General features: G+C 44.9%; 2 protein-coding genes across 7 annotated transcripts in view; one reads left to right on the top strand and one right to left on the bottom strand.

Annotated features, from left to right (window-relative positions):
- Positions 1 to 12,503: 12,503 nt before the first annotated feature.
- SRSF5 (serine and arginine rich splicing factor 5) lies at positions 12,504 to 18,543 on the top strand. 5 transcript variants are annotated; one of them, XM_066277777.1, is made up of 8 exons: positions 12,504 to 12,660; positions 13,528 to 13,672; positions 14,748 to 14,818; positions 14,950 to 15,048; positions 15,345 to 15,414; positions 16,625 to 16,698; positions 17,493 to 17,603; positions 17,693 to 18,543. In XM_066277777.1, exons 2-8 carry the CDS (start codon positions 13,547 to 13,549, stop codon positions 17,961 to 17,963), a joined length of 822 nt encoding a protein of 273 aa, XP_066133874.1. In that variant the 5' UTR covers positions 12,504 to 12,660; positions 13,528 to 13,546; the 3' UTR covers positions 17,964 to 18,543. The 5 variants fall into 5 exon arrangements, with proteins under 5 accessions (XP_066133874.1, XP_066133869.1, XP_066133870.1 ...); XM_066277772.1 differs by having other exon boundaries at positions 17,690 to 18,543; XM_066277773.1 differs by having other exon boundaries at positions 12,506 to 12,656; positions 17,690 to 18,543.
- The window catches only part of SLC10A1 (solute carrier family 10 member 1), a 34,646-nt gene continuing 29,665 nt past the window's right edge, over positions 18,000 to 22,980 (bottom strand). For both annotated transcript variants that reach the window (XM_066277771.1, XM_066277770.1), the window contains exon 6: positions 18,000 to 22,099. In XM_066277771.1, coding sequence (XP_066133868.1) covers positions 22,005 to 22,099 — 95 coding nt within the window. In that variant the 3' untranslated portion in view covers positions 18,000 to 22,004. The remainder of the gene's footprint in view (positions 22,100 to 22,980) is intronic.

Genomic DNA, 22,980 nt, shown 5'->3' with positions numbered 1-22,980 from the left:
AGAGGGCAATTATATTTCTGAGTTCTGGATAGCTCCCACTTCCTGTTTCCAGACTCCTTCTCAAGCCTGGGCACAGGCTTGCCCTTGGATTTCATGACACTTTGGAATCCTTGATGTAAACTCGCTTTTGCTGCTTACACTGGATAATGTGTGTGAAAGCTACTTTGCTCTCATTTCAGAAGCCAACTTGTGCCAGCTTAAGCAAAAAGAGGAAAATCTGTGGGAGGTACTGGAGGATCTCATGAGATCCAGGAGGCTGAATGCCCCAGTTTCAGGAGGCGCCAGCACCAGGGTGGGTGTGAGCACTCCAGCCACAGACAGGGAAGCCAAGGTCCTTCTGGCAAGCTGCCATTATAAGATGCCTCTGCGTTGGGTCTCTTAGTTCAAAGCTCCAGTTCCTGGGGTAGAGAGAATCTCATTGATCCATGAGGAGCCAGTTAGTAAAGGCTTCGGGATAGCCTCAGGCAACAGAAACATAGCTGCTGAAAGTGTAAGTGTGAGCACAGAAGGTGCCAATTACCAAGAACAAGGAGTAGGCACTTAAGAGGGTGTTCTGAGAGACCCAGTTTCAATGTGTGTATGTGGTGGGGGTGTCCCCACACACCAACAAACAATCCTGTGATACCAACAAGGTGACCAAGAATTCAACTCTTAGACACTATCAACCTGGAGATAGTATCAGGTTCCACAGGTTAAGGACTCAGTCCTACGAGACTGCCCTCTCCACCCTGCCCTCCCACCCACCCACCCCCCAATTCAGATACTAGCCACAAGCCCAGGCTCTTACCTGTGCTTCTGACCAACATGCCATAGACGGGAAGTTGCAATGACCTCTTCCAATTCAGAATGCTACTTGCAAGTCCACGTTGTACATCTGACCAACTGGCTATAAACCAGGTACCCATAAAATTCCTTCCTTGGGTTCAGTTAATTTGCTAGAATGACTTACAGAAGTCGAGGAAACATGTTACTTATTAGACCACTGGTTTATTGTAAAAGGGGGTAACTCAGAACCAGCCAGATGAAAAAGATGTGCAGGGCCAGGTGTGGGGAGAGGGCAGGGCATTTCCTGCCCTGTGCAGGTGCGCATGCTCCCTGCATCCCCACGTGTTCACCAGCCGGGAAGCTCTGTGACCCTGTCCTCTGGGGGTTTTGTGGAGATTCTGCCACTTGGGAATGACTGATTAAAAAGCCTTTGGGCCCTGGCTGGTTGGCTCAGTGGTAGAGCATCAGCCTGGAGTGCAGGAGTCCCGGGTTCAATTCCCGGCCAGGGCACACAGGAGCAGTGCCCATCTGCTTCTCCACCCCTCCCCCTCTCCTTCCTCTCTGTCTCTCTCTTCCCCTCCCGCAGCCGAGGCTCCATCAGAGCAAAGTTGCCCCGGGCGCTGAGGATGGCTCTATGGCCTCTGCCTCAGCCGCTAGAATGGCTCTGATTGCTGCAGAGCAATGCCCCGGGTGGGCAAAGCACCGCCCCTGGTGGGCATGCCGGGTGGATCTCGGTCGGGCGCATGCGGGAGTCTGTCTGACTGCCTCCCTGTTTCCAGCTTCGGAAAAATGCAAAAAAAAAAAAAAAAGCCTTTGGTGCTTGATTCAACCTCCAGCTCCTCTCCCTTCCTTGGAGGTCAGGCATGGACTGAAAGTTCCAACCCTCCAATCATATGGTTAGTTCTCTTGGCAACCAGCCCCTATCCTTGCATGCTTTCAAAAGTTACCTCGTTCACATAACAAAAGACACTTTTATCACACTTAGGAAATTCCAAGGGTCTGGGAGCTGTGAGTCAGGAACTGTGGATGAAAACATCTACATTTGGTCATCTAAATGACCAAAACATATTTCTTTAAAATCACAATATTGCCTCACCTGAGGTGATGCAGTAGATAAGGATTCAACCTGGAATGCTAAGGTCGTTGGTTCAAAACCCTGGGCTTGCCTGGTCAAGGTACATACAACAAGCAACTATGAGTTGATGCTTCCCACTCCTTCCCCTCCTTTCTCTCTCCTCTCTAAAATCAATAAAATCTTTTTTTTTTTAAAGTTTTTTAAAAATCACAATTTTGCAGCATTTTAAAAAATATTTTTTAAAGTTTTTTAAAAATTTTATTTATTCATTTTCAGAGAGGAGAGAGAGAGGGAGAGAGAGAAACAGAGAGAGAGAAGGGGGGAGGAGCTGGAAGCATCAACTCCCATATGTACTTGACCAGGCAAGCCCAGGGTTTCAAACCGGGGACCTCAGCATTTCCAGGTTGACGCTTTATCCACTGCGCCACCACAGGTCAGGCCACAATTTTGCAGCATTGATCAGTCAGCCCAAGTGTTACTGGTACAAAGTCCGTGTGCCCAATGCTTCAAAAGGTCAAAACTCAAAATATCAGAGTTTGGAGTAAGGAAAGGCTTATTGATAGAAAAGACTCCAACTGAGATTATGTGAGCCCTAGCAGGTTCTCAAATACATCTTTTTTTTTTAATTAAGATTTTATTAATTTTACAGAGAAAGAAGGAGGGAAAAGCGAGATGTATTAATTCATAGTTGCTTCACTTTAGTTGTTCATTGATTGCTTCTTATATGTACCTTGACCAGGCAAGCCCAGGGTTTTTTGTTGTTTATGTTTTTGTTTTCTTTTGTTTCAGTTTAAAAGACTCTAAACATTGAGAGCTTGTTGATCAATGAGTAGGAATTTTAGAGGATATACAGACGGCTGGGTGATAGGGGAGAGAATTGAGAAATGAGATTTTATTTTATTTTATTTTACAGAGACAGAGAGTCAGAGAGAGGGATAGACAGGGACCGACAGACAGGAACGGAGAGAGATGAGAAACATCAATCATCAGTTTTTCATTGCGACACCTTAGTTGTTCATTGATTGCTCTCTCATATGTGCCTTGACTGTGGGGCTACAGCAGACCAAGTAACCCCTTGCTCAAGCCAGCGACCTTCGGTCCAAGCTAGTGAGCTTTGCTCAAACCAGATGAGCCCATGCTCAAGCTGGCGACCTCGGGGTCTCGAACCTGGATCCTCCGCATCCCAGTCCGATGCTCTATCCATTGCACCACCGCCTGGTCAGGCAAGCCCAGGGTTTTGAACCGGCGACCTCAGCGTTCCAGGTCAATGCTCTATTCACTGTGCCACCACAGGTCAGGCAGTTCTCAAATTCACCTTTTAAAAGTACAGAATTCAGGTTCTTTTTATGTCAATGAATAGGAAAATAGGTGGGGCTTTTGAGGGGTGAAATCTCAACCGCCAAGCAGAATCCCTCTAATCACTAGCATGTCTAAAGCAGGAGTGATTAGCCGGATGTTGTTGGGGACAGTGCAGGCCCCAACAAGATGCAGTAAGAAAGAATGGCTCTGTTACACAAGCGATGTCCTGTACAAGCTGGTTTGTGTCCAGTGGGTGTTATAAGGTTTTATGCAAGAACATGGCATGCTCAGATTTATGTTATAGAGGGGAAAAACTGTAAGGGTGGTGGTGACCAACATCAGTTAGGACTCCAAATGGCAAAAAACAGAACCCAAGCTCATGAGCATGGTAGTGGAGACCCATCACGATCTTTTCTATCTCCATGTCTAGGCTCTTCTTTCCTTGTTTCTATTTTGAGCAACACCCAACTATTTATACCATATGCCCTGCGGTTCTGAAGGGGGCCCTTGGCTGGGAGCGGCTGAGCCTTAATTAGGAATTAGGATGGTAGAAACCAGAAGAGGGGACTGCGATGAGCCTAATCAAAGTAGCATGGAAACCCAAACTAGACCCAGAAGCTGCACCAGTTCTTATGTGCTAACCCTGGAGACGCTGGGCCTGTCCTGGGCATTAGCTTCCATCAGGCTCCAAGCATCTGTGGTTCTGATTCCTACGAGTGCCTCACTGTGGATTCTACAGAGTTCAGTAGAATCCACCTGATTGCACCGGTAGAATATCTTACTCCACTTCTCCCTAACCCACACCGTAGGCGTTTGAATTAAATACTCAGTATCCAAAGCCAAATTCTTTGTTGGGCAAATGAGTTTGTAAACTTTCTGTTTTTTGAGTTTGCTCACTTTTATTGTTAAAAGTGGCTCTGGGCAGCAGCAGGTCTGTGATCTGTGAAATTGCAAATTACCTTCCTGCTTGGGAATGGCTATTGTTATGCTAATGTATGCTAGAGGAGAGGTTTTGGCGCCAGAAAAGTTTTAAAAAGGAAGAAGAAGGAGAAGACATTTTTGCAGAGTGAGAGCAGAGAGAGGGCAGAGTGCTGAAGAGAGAAGAAGCCAAGATGGCAGGGAAAGAGAGAGAAGCCAGTTTTGCAGAAAAAGAAGCCGTGTTGGCAGAGTGAGTGCAGATGGGAAGCCAGAGCTGAGGGGCTTTGGACTGGTGAGGCTTTTGATTTTAGGAAAACCAGAGAAGATTCTCCTGGTTGTGGAACCGGATAATGTGTCAGTAGCTTTGTGAGCTCTGAATGATGAGGGCGGTGTTTTCCCTGTGTGTTTGCTCGTTGACTGATATAAGACTTGAATACAAGAATGGCTCACCATTTTCTTGGCTCCACTGTTTCTTTACTCTCTGCCCGAATCCAGTGAGAACCTGCATGTGAATGGCCACAATGGCCATGACTACTGGCCATACATTCTTCTTTTTTTTTTTTTCAGAGACAGAGAGAGTCAGAGAGAGGGATAGACAGGGACAGACAGACAGGAATGGAGACAGATGAGAAGCATCAATCATCAGTTTTTTGTTGCGCGTTGTGACACCTTAGTTGTTCATTGATTGCTTTCTCATATGTGCCTTGACCGCAGGCCTTCAGCAGACTGAGTAACCCCTTGCTCGAGCCACCGACCTTGGGTCCAAGCTGGTGAGCCTTGCTCAAACCAGATGAGCTTGTGCTCAAGCTGGCAACCTTGGGGTTTCGAACCTGGATCCTCCGCATCCCAGTCTGACGCTCTATCCACTGCACCACCGCCTGGTCAGGTTGGCCATACACTCTTAAAAAGAGAGACTTTATCTGAGGTACAATGATCAGGAAGAAACACATGGTAGGGCTTTCTATTCCCTTCCATAACTGTCTATCCAAGAGTAAACCATTTCTTCTGGACTAAACTTGACCTACTTGTGGGTGTTCTTATCTAGCAACAGATAGAATATCACGTGTTCTTCACTAGATTGATCCTGAGTGCCTTGGCCCTAATTATTGTATCAGGGAAGGAGTAATTCCCACGATTGGTGCTGATTGGGGGAGGTCTCTCTGGCGGGGGGGGGGGGGGCGGTGTACCCGACCACAATGGCTCTGTTAGGAATTGGTATAGGGAGTTCATGCTTTCAGGCTTCCCTCATGATACCAAAGATGAAAAGAGCCCAGTAATTGGTCAGTCCCCAGTTCCTGATACCTTGGGGGTGGAGTAGGTACAGCAAACAACAAGCGTTGGGGAGTGACTTGGTTAGATATGGCCCCTTTCCAGTTCTTTCTGTCTGTTATAAATCTCCTGAGTGGTTTGGTCTTTGGAATGTTTGTCTTTCATATTTCACTTACAGAAAATTTGGGGGCATAAGAAAGAAACTTCCAGGCCCTGGCCGGTTGGCTCAGTGGTAGAGCGTTGGCCTGGAGTGCAGAAGTCTCGGGTTCAATTCCCGGCCAGGGCACACAGGAGAGGCGCCCATCTGCCTCTCCACCCCTCCCCCTCTCCTTCCTCTCTGTCTCTCTCTTCCCCTCCCGCAGCAAGGCTCCATTGGAGCAAAGATGGCCCGGGCGCTGGGGATGGCTCCTTGGTCTCTGCCCCAGGCGCTAGAGTGGCTCTGGTCGCAACAGAGCGATGCCCCAGAGGGGCAGAGCATCGCCCCCTAGTGGGATTGCAGGGTGGGTCCCGGTCGGGCACATGTGGGAGTCTTTTTGCCTCCCTGGTTCTCACTTCAGAAAAATACAAAAAGCAAAAGAGAGAGACTGCAGCTTCAGCCGACAGCCTGACTGCAGCTTTACAAGAGATTCTAAGCCAGAACCATCCACTCAAGTCCCTCCTGAATTCCTGACTCACAGAAACTATGACATAATAAGTGTTTGTGGTTTAAAGCACAAAATTTTGGGGTAATTTGTTGTATAGTAATAAAATAACTAGAAATAAAGATCAAATCCTATCTCTTTGTTATGATTTTATTATCTGGCAAAGAAAAATGGGGGAGTATTCACAGTTTAAAGTCTAGGAGTCAGTTAGCTCAGGTTGGCAAATATTTTCTATAAAGGGCCAAATAGTAAATATTCTAGGTTTTGTGGGCCTACAATCTCTATTGCAACTTCTCAGACCTGCCATCACAGGATAATAGATGTAGACAATAAAATTAAATGAATGAAAGTGGCTGTGTTCCAAAAAAACAAACAAAAACTCCCCATTTTTTATGGATAATGACCTTTGAATTTCATATACAGGATTGTCCTTGGGTTACATACAGTCTCGACATACGACGTTGCGAGTTTACGACTCTCATTCCCATAAAAACTTTTTAAAAAAATTGAGACTTGTTTCTACTTATGCTGTCAGCATTGTACTTATGGACTGCGTGGGCGAACTAGTTTGCTTGTGCGCAGCAGAAGAATATGCAGTACCGTGTACAGTACAGTATATTTTCTTTTCTTTTTTCTGTGGCTTAGTTGTATTTTTATGTTCCAGATTGTGATTTTTTTAAGTAATGTTTTTTAGATTTTATTTATCATTTTTAGAGAGAGAGAGAGAGAAAAGGGGAGAAAAAGCAGGAAGCATCAACTCCCATGTGTGCCTTGACCAGGCAAGCCCAGGCTTTCAAACCGGCGACCTCAGCATTCCAGGTCGATGCTTCATCCACTGTGCCACCACAGGTCAGGCCTAGATTATGATTTTACAACTGTGTTAGGATAGCTAAGTGACTTAGGTGAGGGTGTTTTTCAACTTACACCAAAATTCAGGTTATGTCACTGTCACAGGAACGGAGCTGTGTTGTAACCCGAGGACGCCCTGTATTTACCACATGTCATGGAATATTTTTCTTTTGATTCACCCCAGCCCCCAACCATTTAAAAATGTAAAACCATTCTCAGTAATGAAGGAATTATAGGAGTATGCACAGAATATTGTAGGATCAGATAGGAGGGAGAGTATCCAGCGCATGGAACATGACTTTATTGTGGAAATTGTTGAGAAACAATCTAGGCCAGCCTGACCAGGCGGTGGCACAGTGGATAGAGCATTGGACTGGGATGCCGAGGACCCAGGTTCAAAACCCTGAGGTCGCCAGCTTGAGCACGGGCTCATCTGGTTTGAGCAAAAAGCTCACCAGCTTGGACCCAAGGTCGCTGGCTCCAGCAAGGGGTTACTCGGTCTGCTGAAGGCCCGCAGTCAAGGCACATATGAGAAAGCAATCAATGAACAACTAAGGTGTTGCAATGCACAATGAAAAACTAATGATTGATGCTTCTCATCTCTCTGTCCCTTTCTATTACTCTCTGACTCTCTCTCTGTCTCTGAAAGAAAAAAAAAAAAGAAACAATCTAGGCCAGGGGTTGAGAACCTATGGCTTGCGAGCCATATGTGGCTTTTTTTTATTTTTTAATTTTTTTTTTTCTGTATTTTTTCTGAAGCTGGAAACAGGGAGAGACAGTCAGACAGACTCCCGCATGCGCCCGACCGGGATCCACCCGGCACGCCCACCAGGGGGCGATGCTCTGCCCCTCTGGGGCGTCGCTCTGTTGCGACCAGAGCCACTCTAGCGCTTGGGGCAGAGGCCGAGGAGCCATCCCCAGCGCCCGGGCCATCTTTGCTCCAATGGAGCCTTGGCTGCGGGAAGGGAAGAGAGAGACAGAGAGGAAGAAGAGGGGGAGGGGTGGAGAAGCAGATGGGCGCTTCTCCTGTGTGCCCTGACCGGGAGTCGAACCCGGGACTTCTGCATGCCAGGCCGACACTCTACCACCGCATATGTGGCTCTTTTAATGGCTGCATCTGGTTCGCAGACAAATCTTTAATAAAAATAATAATAACGTTAAAAATATAAAACAGCCTGACCAGGCGGTGGCTCAGTGGATAGAGCAACAGACTGGGATGCGGAGGACCCAGGTTCGAGACCCCGAGGTCGCCAGCTTGAGCGTGGGCTCATCTGGTTTGAGCAAAGCTCACCAGCTTGGACCCAAGGTCAGTGGCTTGAGCAAGGGGTTACTCGGTCTGCTGAAGGCCCGCGGTCAAGGCACATGTTGGGCAGATAAAATGTATTATGCTCACTTTGTTAAAGAGGCCGTTGCCCAGGTGATATTAATGTGTGTTGGGGTGGGCTAAAGGCAGGGAGAATCCTTGTAGCCTGGGGCTTGGTTTTGGGATTAAGCCTTTCCTACCCTTTTTGGTGTAAGGTGGTACAATCCAATCATGCCTCAGAGAAGTGACTTTGTATTAGAGACTTCCCTGTTTTGTATATTGGATTAAGAGTTTGGATTGCTACACTATAAAATGGGGACGAAGTGGGAGCTTGGGCTCTTGGTTCCTGAGATTAGAAGAGAGAGCAGAGGAGAGCAGAGAAAGGCCACGTGGAGGAGGCCAGGAGAAGCAGCCAAGATGGCAGAGTGCTGAGGGAGAAGCCAGTTTGTGCAGAGAGAAAAAGATGGGGAACAGAGGTGAATAAGTCTGGTGAGCTAGAAACCTTTGATTCTAGGAAACTCGGATAAGTCAGTAGCTTTGTGAGCACTGAATGTGACTGGGTTTTGGAGCCCAGTGTGTATTTTTACTTGCCCGCCGGGTGCAAAGCTAGAATTAAAGACTATGGCCCACCAGTTTTTGGCTCCGCTGTTTCTTTGCCGAGTGTCCGAATCCAATGCGAACCTGCATGGGCCAGGCTGCTGTGATAGTGGCTCTGGCCCTGCCTGCTGGCTTTACAGCACATATGAGAAAGCAATCAATGAACAACTAAGGTGTCGCAACGCGCAATGAAAAACTGATGATTGATGCTTCTCATCTGTCTCCATTCCTGTCTGTCTGTCCCTATCTATTTCTCTCTCTGACTCTGTCTAAATAAATAAATAAATAAATAAACAAACAAACAAACATAAGCCTTGGCCTGGTAGTGAAACAGGAAAAGTATCTGTGTTCATGTTGCCTGTCCACTCAGCCCAATAAGAAGAGACAGGGTGTAAAGCCAGAAGCCAGGGCCAGAGCCACTATCAAAGCAGCCCGGCCCATGCAGGTTCGCATTGGATTCGGACAGTCGGTAAAGAAACAACGGAGCCAAAAACTGGTGGGCCATAGTCTTTAATTCTAGCTTGCACCCGGCGGGCAAGCAAAAAACACACACTGGACTCCAAAGCCCACTCATATTCAGTGCTCACAAAGCTACTGACTTATCCGAGTTTCCTAGAATCAAAGGTTTCTAGCTCACCAGACTTATTCACCTCTGTTCCCCATCTCCTTCCTTCTCCCTGCACAAACTCTGTATAAACTGGCTTCTCACTCAACACTCCGTCATCTTGGCTGCTTCTCCTGGCCTACTCCACATGGCCTCCTTCTGCTCTCTGCTCTGCTCTCTCCTCTAATGATAATCTCAGGAACCAAGAGCAAGCTCCCGTTCTGCCCCCATTTTATAGTGTAGAAATCCAAACCTTTAATCCAATATACAAAAAAAGGAAGTCTCTAATACAAAGTCACTTCTATGAGGCATGATTGGATTGTACCGCTCCACATCAAAAAGGGTGGGAAAGGCTTAATCCCAAAACCAAGCCCCAGGCTACAAGGATCCTGCCTGCCCCCAACACACATTAATATCACCTGGGCAACGGCCTCCACGTGGGCAGCGTCATCTTTAACAAAGTGAGCATAATATATTTTATCTGCCCAACACAGGGATTGAAACTTTATGGGCATTTCATTCAGATGGCTAGTGATCTAAGAAGATGGGGTGGTCTGACCCAAAAACCATCTTAACACCTCGTCTCAGCCAACCCTTTTTATAAGGGGAAGAAATGGATAGGTAAGGGGTGTGGAATTTAGGTTAAAGTTAATTAGATAAAAGTTGCAGTCCAGGCCTGACCTGTGGTGGTGCAGTGGGATAAAGCGTAGACCTGGAACACTGAGGTTGCCAGTTCGAAACCTTGGGCTTGCCTGGTCAAGGCACATATGGGAGTTGATGCTTCCTGCTCCTCCCCCTTCTCTCTCTCTCCCCTCTCTCTAAAAATCAATAAATAAAATATTTTAAAAATGTTGCAGTCCAGAGATTCTTTTACCATTTTTTCATCTGCTGACTAGTAATTCTATATCTGTCTTGTCAGTAAACATTCCATCCTTGGAGCATAGGGACTTAGATACCATTTTGTTTGTGGATTTCCTGGGCCTGAGGCACAAAGGTGGATTGCTTGAAGCCTTGTGAAGTCACATAGACCAATTCATGTATCTAACAGCAGGAACAAAGCTTTTTACTTGCATTAATCATTAATCCTACTGATTATATCTAGAAACTACTATTTACTAAAGCTAAATGTCTAACTCTTGAGTTCCTCTTTCATTAGCTCAGTTGGTTACAATGTGTCCAGATATGCCAAGGTTGTGGGTTCCATCTCTGGCCAGGGCATATGTAAGAAGCAGCCAATGATTGCATAAATAAGTGGAACAGCCCTGGCTGGTTGGCTCAGTGGTAGAGAGCACCGGCCCAGTGTGTGGAAGTCCCGGGTTGATTCCAGGCCAGGGCACATAGGAGAAGCGCCCATCTGCTTTTCCACTTTTCCCCTTCTCCTTTCTCTCTATCTCTCTCTTCCCCTCCCGCAGCCAAGTCGCCATTGGAGCAAAGTTAGCCCGGGCACTGAGGATGGCTCCACGGCCTCCACCTCAGGTGCTACAATTGGCTCCAGTTGCAATGGAGCAATGCCCCAGATGGACAGAGCATCGCCCCCTAGTGGGTTTGCTGGGTGGATCCCGGTTGCATGCCAGAGTCTGTCTCTCTGCCTCCCCACTGCTCACTTCAGAAAAATACACACACACATACACACAAAAAAATGGAACAACAAAATTGGTGTTTCTTTCTTTCTCTCTAAAATCAATGAATAAAAAAATGTTTAAAAACAAAAATGCATGAATGGATGAAGCCATGCCATACAAACTATCCAAGTTCTAATCTAGAGTCCCTAAATGCCCCAGGGATCAGAGTTAAATGAAGCAAAGAGACTTTCAGCAGAACTTACTTTTTCTAAAAGATCCCTACCTCTGGCCTTGAGGCTGGTTTTACAGGCTGTGGCCTTTGGCTAGTTTTGCAAGGTTGCAGATGTTCCCAGAATGTTTTTCCATGAATTAATCATACAGATAAACATTGTAAATGAGTTTGTTTCACTGCTTTGTTTTACTGCTAGGCTTCCCCTCCTCCCCATATCCTGGCCAGAAGGTAATCTTGCCTTTAAAAGCTTGCTCCTGAGTGTGTTTGGGGCTGTGAGTTTTTGAAACGCTAGTTCCCTGGTTGGTCGTTGGCTTTTGAAATAGATTCCTTACTTGACTACTTAATTGTGTGGCAAACGTCTGTTTCTTGCTGTTCCACTATAACAAGAGGAGGTCAGAGTAAGGGCCAGAGTGAAGGGCGGGTGGCTCTGCTCCTTCTTAAACTACTTTATCTCTGTTTAACTCTAGTTACAAGCAGCAACACTAGATTCTGGGTACTTCTCAAAAATGGGGTACCTAAAAAATAAAAGCTTTAAAGAAAAGTAAGTTTTCACCATCTTTATGCCTAAATTTCTAAATCTGATATCCCTACTGGCCAAATGCAGAGCTATGGAAGTGGAGGGCTATGTTTCACACTCATTTTGAAAATACAACGTTCTGCTTTTTGAAGAATGCCAGACTTTCATGTGTTACATTACAGAAACCTGAACAGGGAGGGTTAACCAAATACCATTTGGACTTAAAAGTAGTTTGAAACCTTCTAGCAAGCCCAGTTTTACTGTCCTGGAAATGCAGAAATCTGCATTCTGGACTCAATTCAAGATGGCCTTTTGGCTGCAGTCCCAAAATTTCAGTATTTCATTACGCAAAAACCTTCCATTTAAAAAAATATTGCAGTTTCAAAACAGACAAACAAACGATATTGCAGTTTCTTAGTCTTCTTCCTATAAACTACACATCTGTGGTATGGTTAAAATATTCATTGTTCATTAAGGAGTGGCTTCCAACATGCAACCTGACATTGCACACAGCAAGGGGTCAGAGATGGCCTGATAGTTTTTGCAAAGCCTGAGTTTCTTGTACCCGGTACTCATCGGGGCATCTTTAAAATTTTTCAGATAAAAACTAGGCATCATTTATTACAGGGTATTTTTATGTGAGATAATGATGAACCGAACTTTATGGTACAGGTGGAACAAACGTCTTCAACAGCTGTCCCAGCACCTGGGACCTGACGGCCGCGCCCACATCCGTCCCCGCCCCTCGACCCCGCCCCCCGGGGGCTAGGGTCTCTCCGCCGGCCGTCCCAATGAGGCTCCAGCCCCGCGGAAACTTCCGTCCTTGGATCCAGAGTGGGAGGTTTCACGGGCGGTTCCGGAAGTGACGCAGACGTGCACCCTCCATTTTGTGGGACGCTGGAGCAGCTAAGTGCGTCAGTTGTGGAGAGACGTAGACGAGTTGAGTCCTGGTCTGTGGGGAGGCAGACGGCTCCGTTGCAGACTACGGACCTCTCTTGGGTCTCTGCTGCCAAAGATCCTGTCCGGTAGGTGAGTGGCTCGCTTTGAGGGAATGGCTTCTCGGATCGAGGCTTCTTCATGCCCAGTCAGATCGCGAGTGGCCAGGGCTGCTCTCTTTGCGGAGGACGGCGTCCAATGAGCGCAGTATATTCGAGGTGGGCGCTGGGGCACGTCTCCCTTTGGGTATTGTTTGAGGGGAAGTGAAGGTGGAAGGGTGGTCGTGGTTATGGTCGTTTTCACAGAGGGGTTTGTGCCCCTCCCTGCCTCTTTATTTTTGCATTAGCCGAACCCCTCGGGTGTCATTCGGGCTTTCTGCGGGCGGGTATGGTGACTCCAAAACGGTGGAGTCGGGGGAGGAGACGGGAGAAGGGAGTTTGGCACGCGCAGCTCTCCCCAGGGCTGACTCCGCCGCCGCCATTTTGTGGCTGCCTAGCGTCCGCCAGCCGCCTTCTGCGCAGGCGCGGCCGTGGCGTCGCGATACTCCGGCTTCCACCCGCTGTGACGCACCCGGGAGGCGGCGACGCGCACGCGCCCGTCGCCATTGGGCTGGCCTTGCGGAGGGCGGGGCCGGCTCCGCCCGCACTTCTCGGCCTTTCCTAACTGCGGCAGATGGGAGGGGGCCAGAAGAGCCAGGGCGAGTGTGAGGCTGCGCAGTTCCAGAGGCGGCAGTGGGCGTTGCGGTTGCTGCGTTCTGGGCCCAGGGAAGGATCGTGTTGAGAGCCGAGTTTTAATTTTGTCTGCAAGGGACCTGGCCTAATAAGAGGCACTCTTGGCAATCTTGTGTATAACATCACCCGGTAAACATTTTATTTTATGCCGTTCATGCCTTTGAGCCCTTGCCCAGGTATTCCTCCGACATTCACCGGTATTCCCTCAATTGGATTATTTTTGTAACAGGAAGTGCTAGCCGGGCATCATGAGCGGCTGTCGAGTTTTCATTGGAAGGCTCAATCCGGCGGCCAGGGAGAAGGACGTGGAGAGGTTCTTCAAGGGCTATGGACGAATAAGAGATATTGATCTGAAAAGAGGCTTTGGTTTTGTGGTAAGTATTTGGAACTAGTTGGATTATCTGTTAAGTTGGGGAGAATTTTGGTAAGCAACGTTTTTGATCTTACTGAATCCAGGTAGAGCAGCTTTAGAAGATGTTATGCATCCGTAAGGCAGTGAATTTTTTTAAGGAATAAAAGAACTTCGCAGGGAAACCACTCCTGGTCACTTGTTAATTCGGCTTTTTATGTATGTGGTGTTGTCATTGGGATACTTTTTTATGCATTTGTTATGTGGTCTTAGTGCTCTTAATATGTTACAGAATATATTATTTAAAAAAAACTTTTTTTCTAATTTATTCATTTTAGAGAGATGGCAGGAGAGAGAGAGAGAGAAAGAAGGGGGAAGGAACAGGAGCCATCAACTCCCATATGTGCCTTGACCAAGCAAGCCCAGGGTTTCGAACCCGCGACCTCAGCATTCTAGGTTAACGCTTTATCCACTGCACCACCACAGGCCAGGCCTTTTGTTTGTTTGTTTGTTTGTTTTATATTTTTCTGAAGTTGGAAATGGGGAGGCAGTCAGACCGGGAGCCACCTGGCACGCCCACCAGGGGGCGATGCTCTGCCCATCCGGGGCATCGCTCTGTTGCAACCAGAGCCACTTTAGCGCCTGGGGCAGAGGCCATGGAGCCATCCCCAGCGCCCGGGCCATCTTTTGCTCCAATGAAGCCTTGGCTGCAGTAGGGGAAGAGAGAGACAGAGAGGAAGGAGAGGGAGAGGGATGGAGAAGCAGATGGGCGCCTCTCCTGTGTGCCCTGGCTGGGAATCGAACCTGGGACTCCCGCACGCCAGGCCAACGCTCTACCACTGAGCCAACCGGCCAGGGCCCCAGAATATATTCTCAAAGTCATGTTAAGCATGCCTGACCTGTGGTGGCGCAGTGATAACGATATTGTGGGCACCTGGAATGCTGAGGTCCTTGGTTTGAAACGCTGGGCTTGCTGGGTCAAGGCACATAGGAGAAGCAACTATTACCAGTTGACGCTCCCACTCTTCTCCTTTCTCATAAATAGAACTCTTTTTTAAAAAATCATGGTTAAGCATATTTTCTTCGTGCTTATATTTTAGGAATTTGAGGATCCCAGGGATGCTGATGATGCTGTATATGAACTTGATGGAAAAGAACTCTGTAGTGAAAGGTGAAAATCTTATTTTCAGTTTTAGAATTCGCTAGCATTGTAAAATAGAGGAGGCTGCGTATGCTGGAATATTTTCCTAAGTAGCTCTTCTGTAGTTTATGTGGATACTGAAGACTTTTTCCTCCCTATAGGGTTACTATTGAACATGCTCGGGCTCGATCCCGAGGCGGGAGAGGTAGAGGACGCTACTCTGACCGTTTTAGTAGTCGCAGACCTCGAAATGATAGACGGTATGTGATGGTGGAGGGCTGCTTGGAACAATCATTACTATTACTGCACGAGTATTGAATGATTAAGAACCATTGGCAATAACTGGTTCTGGTAGTACTAAAAAAGTCGGTTCTCTCATTCCTAAGTCTGCTGTTCCTGTTAAGTCTATATAATGAATCAAAACAATTCAGAAAGTGTTGATGAAATCATTTGAATGACTTGTCATTGTCATGTCTGATTGCTTAACTTGCTCAAAGTTGAACAAAGTACACAATGCTGTATATCTTCTGGTATGAAAACTCGTTTTCTTCCTCAGAAATGCTCCACCTGTAAGAACAGAAAATCGGCTTATAGTTGAGAATTTATCTTCAAGAGTCAGTTGGCAGGTTTGTAAAAAATCAGTTTTGAGATATTTCAATGTGGCTTTTTAAAAATTATTGGAATGGGTAGCTAATGTTTTATTAACATTTTATTAAAAGTAGTTCTATTTTTAATTAAATTAATGGATTTAATTGTAATTTTAAATTTTAATTAAATGTAACTGGGGGATGTTTCAAACTTAATATTTTAGTGATCAAATGTAAATGTTTTGAGGATATTTCTCTTGTTTTTAAAATCAATTTTAACCAAATATTAAACCCTTTATTTGCCAGCCTATCTGTGTCGTTGGCCTTATGACGAGGAGTGCCTGTGGGTTATCCTAATCGTTGTCTTGGTCACTCTTGGTTGGGCCTGGTTGACTTTGCCAGTCAGCTCCTACAGTGATCAATTGGCCACCTCTAGATCTGTGTTTGCCGGTCTAGACGTAATCGGGCACTTACTTGAAGTGCAAAGTTGCAGCGATCCCAGAGCGCTGATAACGTGATCTGATCCCTAAGTTGAGAGCTGTCTTCCTGTAACGCTTCCGAATAAGAGGTCCTGGTCGAAAGAGTTCAAAGATACGAAATTAGTTGGTCGTTGGTCGTTGGAATCCTGATCGCAGTAAAGTGGTCCTTGGTAACTGCTCAAGAGTAGAACGTGTCTGCATCCGCCAATAGTCTGCTAATAGGGAGGGCTGTGCGATAAAAGCTTCCCTCGATTGGGTAGTGTCCTTCAAATGGGTGGCGAAGAGCCAGTCGGGCATATGTCATGAAGGTTTCTTCGACCGATTAACGGTTCGCTGCTTGACTAGCCTAGGGAAATAATAATAAAGGTAAAGTAAACTTTTTTAATGGCATATGGGGCACAAAATAACTGGTGTCTTGTAAATGTTCTGTTTTTAAATATAAAGTTTCTACTTAGTCTTTACTTTAAAAATATGTACTGTTCCTTTTGTTTGTTTTTTTTGTTTTCCTTTTGTATTGAGCTCAGTATAGACTAATACTACTTAATGTTAAAATCTAAATTTCCTTCAGCATTTTGCTTAAAAGCAATATGCTATTAGCTTATTTCGTGCCCTGACATAATTTTTGAATTCTGATAGAATACAAGTGTGGTAAATACCATGTTTGTACTTTATCTAACATCTTCTCTTTCAGTAGTCTTGTTTTTATACTATGTTGTTGTTTGTGTGTCCCGTTTCCTTTTCTCTGCTTAACACAATTGTCTTGTGTTAAGGATCTCAAAGATTTCATGAGACAAGCTGGGGAGGTAACCTTTGCAGATGCACATCGACCTAAATTAAATGAAGGGTGAGTATGTACTGAACATTATAAACCTTTTTTTTTTTTTTTTTTTTCATTTTTTCATTTTTCTGAAGCTGGAAACAGGGAGAGACAGTCAGACAGACTCCCGCATGCGCCCGACCGGGATCCACCCGGCACGCCCACCAGGGGCGAAGCTCTGCCCACCAGGGGGCGATGCTCTGCCCATCCTGGGCGTCGCCATATTGCGACCAGAGCCACTCTAGCGCCTGAGGCAGAGGCCACAGAGCCATCCCCAGCGCCCGGGCCATCTCTGCTCCAATGGAGCCTTGGCTGCGGGAGGGGAAGAGAGAGACAGAGAGGAAAGCGCGGCGGAGGGGTGGAGAAGCAAATGGGCGCTTCTCCTGTGTGCCCTGGCCGGGAATCGAACCCGGGTCCTCCGCACGCTAGGCCGACGCTCTACTGCTGAGCCAACCGGCCAGGGCTTATAAACCTTTTAAAATATCTTGGAATATATTTTACTGTGAAAGTGTCTGGGTACTTAAAATTTGCGCAAGCTCTTGGTTCTCAGGTGAGTTTGCTTCCCAGGGGACATTTGGCAATATTCGGCATCTTGTGGATATAGGCCAGAGATTTTGATAAAAATCTTAAAATGCACAGTAAAGCTCCACACAATAAAGACTTGGTCTGGCCTAAAATGCTGTAATGCCACTTATGTATGAAGAGTTAACTCTTGATATAGCAATAGCAAAAGGAACATAGAAAAGGTACTTAATCTAGAGTTCTGTAGTTTGTGAGACTAAGATGTATATAACTTGACAATATTTTTCCCCCCATTGTAGGGTGGTTGAGTTTGCCTCTTATGGTGACTTAAAGAATGCTATTGAAAAACTTTCTGGTAAAGAAATAAATGGGAGAAAAATCAAATTAATTGAAGGCAGCAAAAGGCACAGGTATCACTCTAGTATTTTTAATTCCGAGTTTTACTGGATTTGTGGGAACTGCTGCTTATGTTGTATTTTGCTTTCTTCCTTCCTAGTAGGTCACGAAGCCGGTCTCGTTCACGGACCAGGAGTTCCTCTAGGTCTCGTAGCCGATCTCGTTCTCGGAGTCGCAAGTCTTACAGCCGGTCTAGGAGCAGGAGCCGGAGCCGGAGCAAGTCCCGTTCTGTTAGTAGGTCTCCCGCACCTGAGAAGAGCCAGAAACGTGGTTCTTCAAGTAGATCTAAGTCTCCAGCATCTGTGGATCGCCAGAGGTCCAGGTCCAGGTCCAGGTCTCGGTCCCGATCCCGATCAGTTGACAGTGGCAATTAAACTGTAAATAACTTGCCCAGGGGGCCTTTTTTTAAAAAACAAAAACAAAAACAAAAAAACCCAATACCCCACAAAAAACACAAATTCTCAAACCATACTTGCTAAAAATTCTGGTAAGTATGTGCTTTTCTGTGGGGGTGGGATTTGGAGGGGGGTTGGATGGGCTGGATATCTTTGTAGATGTGGACCACTAAGGGGTTGTTGAAAACTAATTGTATTAAATGTCTTTTGATAAGCCTTCTGCTCACATTTTTGTGAATGTCTGAAGTATATAGTTTGTGTATATTGACAGAGCTCTTTTATAACTAAAGCAAATTAAATTTTTTTGTACTAGAAAAAATCTGAACATTTTGGTTCTTGGTTATTCAAGTATGTTAATTCAAAATTAGTTTAATGTGTCAGTTAAACTAATTAATAGCTTTGGGCAATTAAAAGAGCTCTAAATTTGCTTGTACATAAAGGCTTAATTTGAGTTTTCCTTGTTAGGGTTAAGGGTGTGTCCTCCCACCCACCCTTTAACAGCTGCCTGGCAAAGACAGAGCAGCTGTTTGTTAGTGATAATAAAAGATTATAAAACTGATTTTGTCTCTGAAGGATGTGTGCTGTTTACTTCTCCCTCCCCATTTGCATTCAACACATTAACAATTTTTTGTAGATAATCCAGAAGTAAGCCATTTGCTCAGGTTTATTATTTTATTGGTCAGAGAAGTCTGTGAACTGTTTAAAACAATGGTTAACAGTCATCCTGAGTTTCCTTTGTATATGACCCTCCCCTGCTCTTTCCTTTTGTTACCTGATGATTCTGTTAGGTTATTTATGCTTCTGTAGTCAAGAGGACAGTTAGAGAAGTAAGCTACATACCGTTGTTTTCTGCCTATCTTAAAGATTGTAATACAGTTTTGATAGAAATCATTGCATAAAAGTATTTATGTTTAGACAAGTGCACATGAATGCTTTAAAGGAGTTCATGTGGGGAAAACAGTAGTAAAAACTGCTTAGGGCTCTCTATCCATCTTTATTGTGTTAAGAGCTTGCTGCTACCTGCCTGAAATGAGCTGTATTACTTAAAGGAATCTCAGGCTGATGAGACTTTAGTCCTCAGTTTGTGTGCTAGATTAGATAAATATTTGGTAACTGAAGAGCATTCACTTAATCTTTAAAGCTACTTACTGTGTAATAATAGCATTTTACTGGAGGAAATGGCCAAAGAGGAGAGTTAGTAAATGGGCTGGTATTAGAACCTAGAAAGTCTAGTCCAGAGTCCCCAAACCACTCACTGCAGTATGGACTCTTGCAGGGACTTGGAGGAGAGTATTAGGTTGCACTTGATTTCTTCCAAAGTGTGGGGCTTTTCTAGAAGAAATCTCTAGGGGATGAATTTGAAAGTATCTAGTATATTGGTATGAAGGTGACTTATCTGTATCGAAGACTAGAACTCTGGCAATAAAATAGTGAAGCTGATTCCAGGGAGAATTTATGCGATACTTTTAGCACTGGCTTTAAAACACCCTAGTTTATTGTGGTTTTTGGAAGGCTGTGCAAATCAGCCAAGGAATTACTTATTAAAGGAGAATGTTTCCTCCTTGGGCTTTTGAAATGAGTGGTATGTTGTATGTACTTTGACGATTTACCAGTTCTATTTCCGATTTTTTCCCTCCCCTCTACTGAATAGGTAAATATAAATTGGCTTACTGATTAATATTGCAAATAGATGACTATAGTGAGACAATAAAATAAGACCTTTCTTGAAACAAATGATAAGACTGAGTTGGTCTGAACCAATAAGTTGCCTTAATTCTCAGATCCAGGACTGGAGAAGTCAGGAGTGTAGGTATGAACCTAAGCTGTTGTCAGACCAGCCTTTGCAGGGCATAGTACGACCTTTGGGTTCTGTAACTATAGATTCCTTCCATCTAGTACTCTTAAGCAAGATTTGAGGGCAACTTTTTTTTTTTTTTTTTTGGCCTGGAAATATGTTTTTTAAAGTGTAATTTGGTGTGCAGTAACAGTTTCAGATTTACAATATAGTGATTTAACAATCATCTGTCACTAAGAAGACAACATAGTATTGACTATAGCCTCTATTTTTCACCAAGGGCAATCAATGTATCTGAAGTCTCAGCCATCCCATCCCTCAAAAAGCGAAACTTGTTCTTACATTGCTTTGTTCTTAAGTTTTCTAGCAGGTGATGTCCACTATATTAGAGAACATAATTTGAACAGCTAGGGTATAATATGTAAAAACAGTTCGGTCTGTGGTGGTTTAGTGGATAGTGTCAACCTGGAAAGCTGAGGTTGCTGGTTCAAAACCCTGGGCTTGCCCTGTTAAGGCACATAGGGGGAAGCAACTACTATGAGTTGATGCTTCCCACTTGTACTCCCTCCCTCCTCTCAAAAAAAAAAAAAGTAGACTTTCACAAATTGCATTTTTAATAGGGTGATTATGTCCCAAATTTTTTATTTTTGAGAGAAGGGTGAGAAACATCAAGTCATAGTTGCTTTCACGTCCGTTGTACATGGAGTTGCTATACCTACCCTGACTGGGACCATGCCAGTGTCCCCTTGCTCAACCAGTGAGTGCCCTTGGGCTCTACCTGGTGAGCTTTGGAATCATGGATAATACCCATGCTTGGCCAATTACATGGTGATCCCATGCGCAGAGCCAGCGGTCTCAGCATTCCAGGTCAATGCTTTATCTGCCGTGCCACCACTGGTCAGGCCCAAGTCAGTGATTTCCTAAATTTGCACTGGTGCTGGGAATATTGATAGTCCTGGATGTTTGTTAGACTAATGCCCTGAAATTGTCATGGTTTCAGTTGTATCTAATAATGATAGGAAAGTCACAAGTAGCGTGACTTGTGGCACAATGGATAAAGCGATCTAGAATGCAGAGGTCGCTGGTTTGAAACTCGAGACAGTTAAAACCACTGTCCTGAAACAAGGTTGTAGGTTCAATTCCCTGGTCAGGGCACACACAGGAAGCAACTAAAAAATGGAACAACAAATGCTTCCTTTCCCCCTCCCCTCACCTCCCTGTCTCTAAAAATCAATAAAAATTAGCCCCTGGCTAGATAGCTAGCTCAGTTGGAGTATCGTTCTGGAGTGCAGAAGCAACTACTATGAGCTCCTCCCTCCTCTAAAAAATCTTAAAATCACACATAGTTGGGCATGGTCAGCTGTTGACAAGGTTAATTTTTGTTCTTTAATCTTTGACCTGACTTATTTGCACATGAGTGATATGCAAAATATTTACTTAAAAGTTCAAATTTTCTCCAATGAAATTGTAATTTGAGTATTTTCTTTAAATTGAGAAATATCTCATTTTGGCAAAATCTTAAAAACAATTTTGAGGGAGCATATTGAACTGACGGCATAGAATATTAGTGAAACAATTCTGTTGATTTTTATATTGCTTGGATTTTTCTTCAAATTTTTCCTCTACTGGGGTTATATTCTTTCGTTATGGCTGAGTGTGTCAATTTATCTGGCCTAATTGCTTTTGCGTTTTATCATGTCTGCTTTTGTATACTGTCATGTTTTAGGAGCCTTAATCCCAGTAGTAAGGGAAGGAATGGGGTCCGAATTTTTAAGGTTATTAGAAAGGACTTCTGAAATCTAATTCTATAGCTCTTGAGCATTTTTACTCACAAACCTTAGGGCAGGATTTGGGCATTTGATGTTTAAGAAAAATGTTTTGACTAGTTGAGAAATCAAGCCCCTTTTATGTGCCTATCAGACACTTCTAGAGATGCAGGTGCAAAAAGCAGTTTTGCTTTCCTTCATAGGGTTGTCATTGAACAAGTCTTGACTTTTTTTTTTAATGTGTCAAATTGTAAGCTGGAGATTGTTGAGGCTTTTAGGGTGGACACCCTTCTTTGTCCTCCAGGGAGGGCTTTTGGTGATCCTGATTGTGTTGGAAGTGTTGGAGAAAGCCTCAGACACTGGTGTGTGCTCCTCTCCTCTTGCTGTAGTTGACCACACACTGTCCTTCTGAATCGCCTTCTGACCTGAATCCAGGCCACTGGAGGTAGGTGAAGCTGTTTAAGGGGAGCACTCTTCTTTGTGGGTGCCATTTCCCAGAGCTGCTGGAGTGGTTTCTTCAGTTTTGGCAGCTGTGTAGATCACTTTTGTTTTATCTGTAAAATCGAAAAGGGTTATGGTTGCGGAGGGAGAGAGAATAGTTAATACAAAGGTGGTTCAATCTGGAAGATAAAAGAATGCCAATTTACCCATAGGGTGGGCTCATTTCTCTCTCTCTACTCTCCTATGACAAATCTGGGGGAAAGACTTGTCACAGAAGGTCTAATAGGCAGACTTGACTCCATTTCCAACTTCTGTGTACATGCTAAACAATAGGGAGCTGAGTTTAAGCAAGGTTATCGACTGCATTTGGGGAACAAAGCTGAGTCAGGGAGGAAAGAGCTTTAGGGAAGTCTTCCAAGGTGAGTTTCCATGCCCCTCCCTGTGTTCATGTTCTACTTTTCCTGGCTGCGTGGTTGTGTGAGGAGCTGTGAAGATGGGAGTCAGGGTCTACCTTTCCTCTTTCCCCATCTCTTTAGAAGGGTACAAAAGCTTGACAGAGTCTCACCCTGAGCACAGCTGCTTGGGCCCTTAGAGTCCGTTAGGTCCAGAAAGTAGGGTGATTTCACTTAGTTTTGCCCTAGGGTGTCTTCTGAAGTGCCTTGTGGCTGAAGTTCTTTTTAGGTCTTGAGTGCTGAAGACCCATTGTGGCCCTGTGAGGGCACTTCAGGTCTTTCTGGAACTAAAACTGGGAACCTGATTGGTTATTTTTAGAAATTTCCAGGCTTTTTTTTTTTTTTTGTAAGAGGGAGGAGTCTTCAGTGGGCAACAGGTTTCTTGAGTTGCTCTTGAATAAGCATGAGTCTAGATTTCCTACAACTCCTGTGGTTTTGAACCAAAGCTCATAAAATGGTTCTGAAGTAACGGTCGACTATTTACTGGGTTCATTTTGGCTGTTTGATATCCAAGATTACATTTTAATTCACTGTAAATCTGC

The sequence above is a fragment of the Saccopteryx bilineata genome, chromosome 4, assembly GCF_036850765.1.
Source record: "Saccopteryx bilineata isolate mSacBil1 chromosome 4, mSacBil1_pri_phased_curated, whole genome shotgun sequence".
Taxonomy (NCBI): domain Eukaryota; kingdom Metazoa; phylum Chordata; class Mammalia; order Chiroptera; family Emballonuridae; genus Saccopteryx; species Saccopteryx bilineata.
Note: the sequence above shows the minus strand (reverse complement) of the source record. Positions and strands in the feature narration are given on the sequence as shown.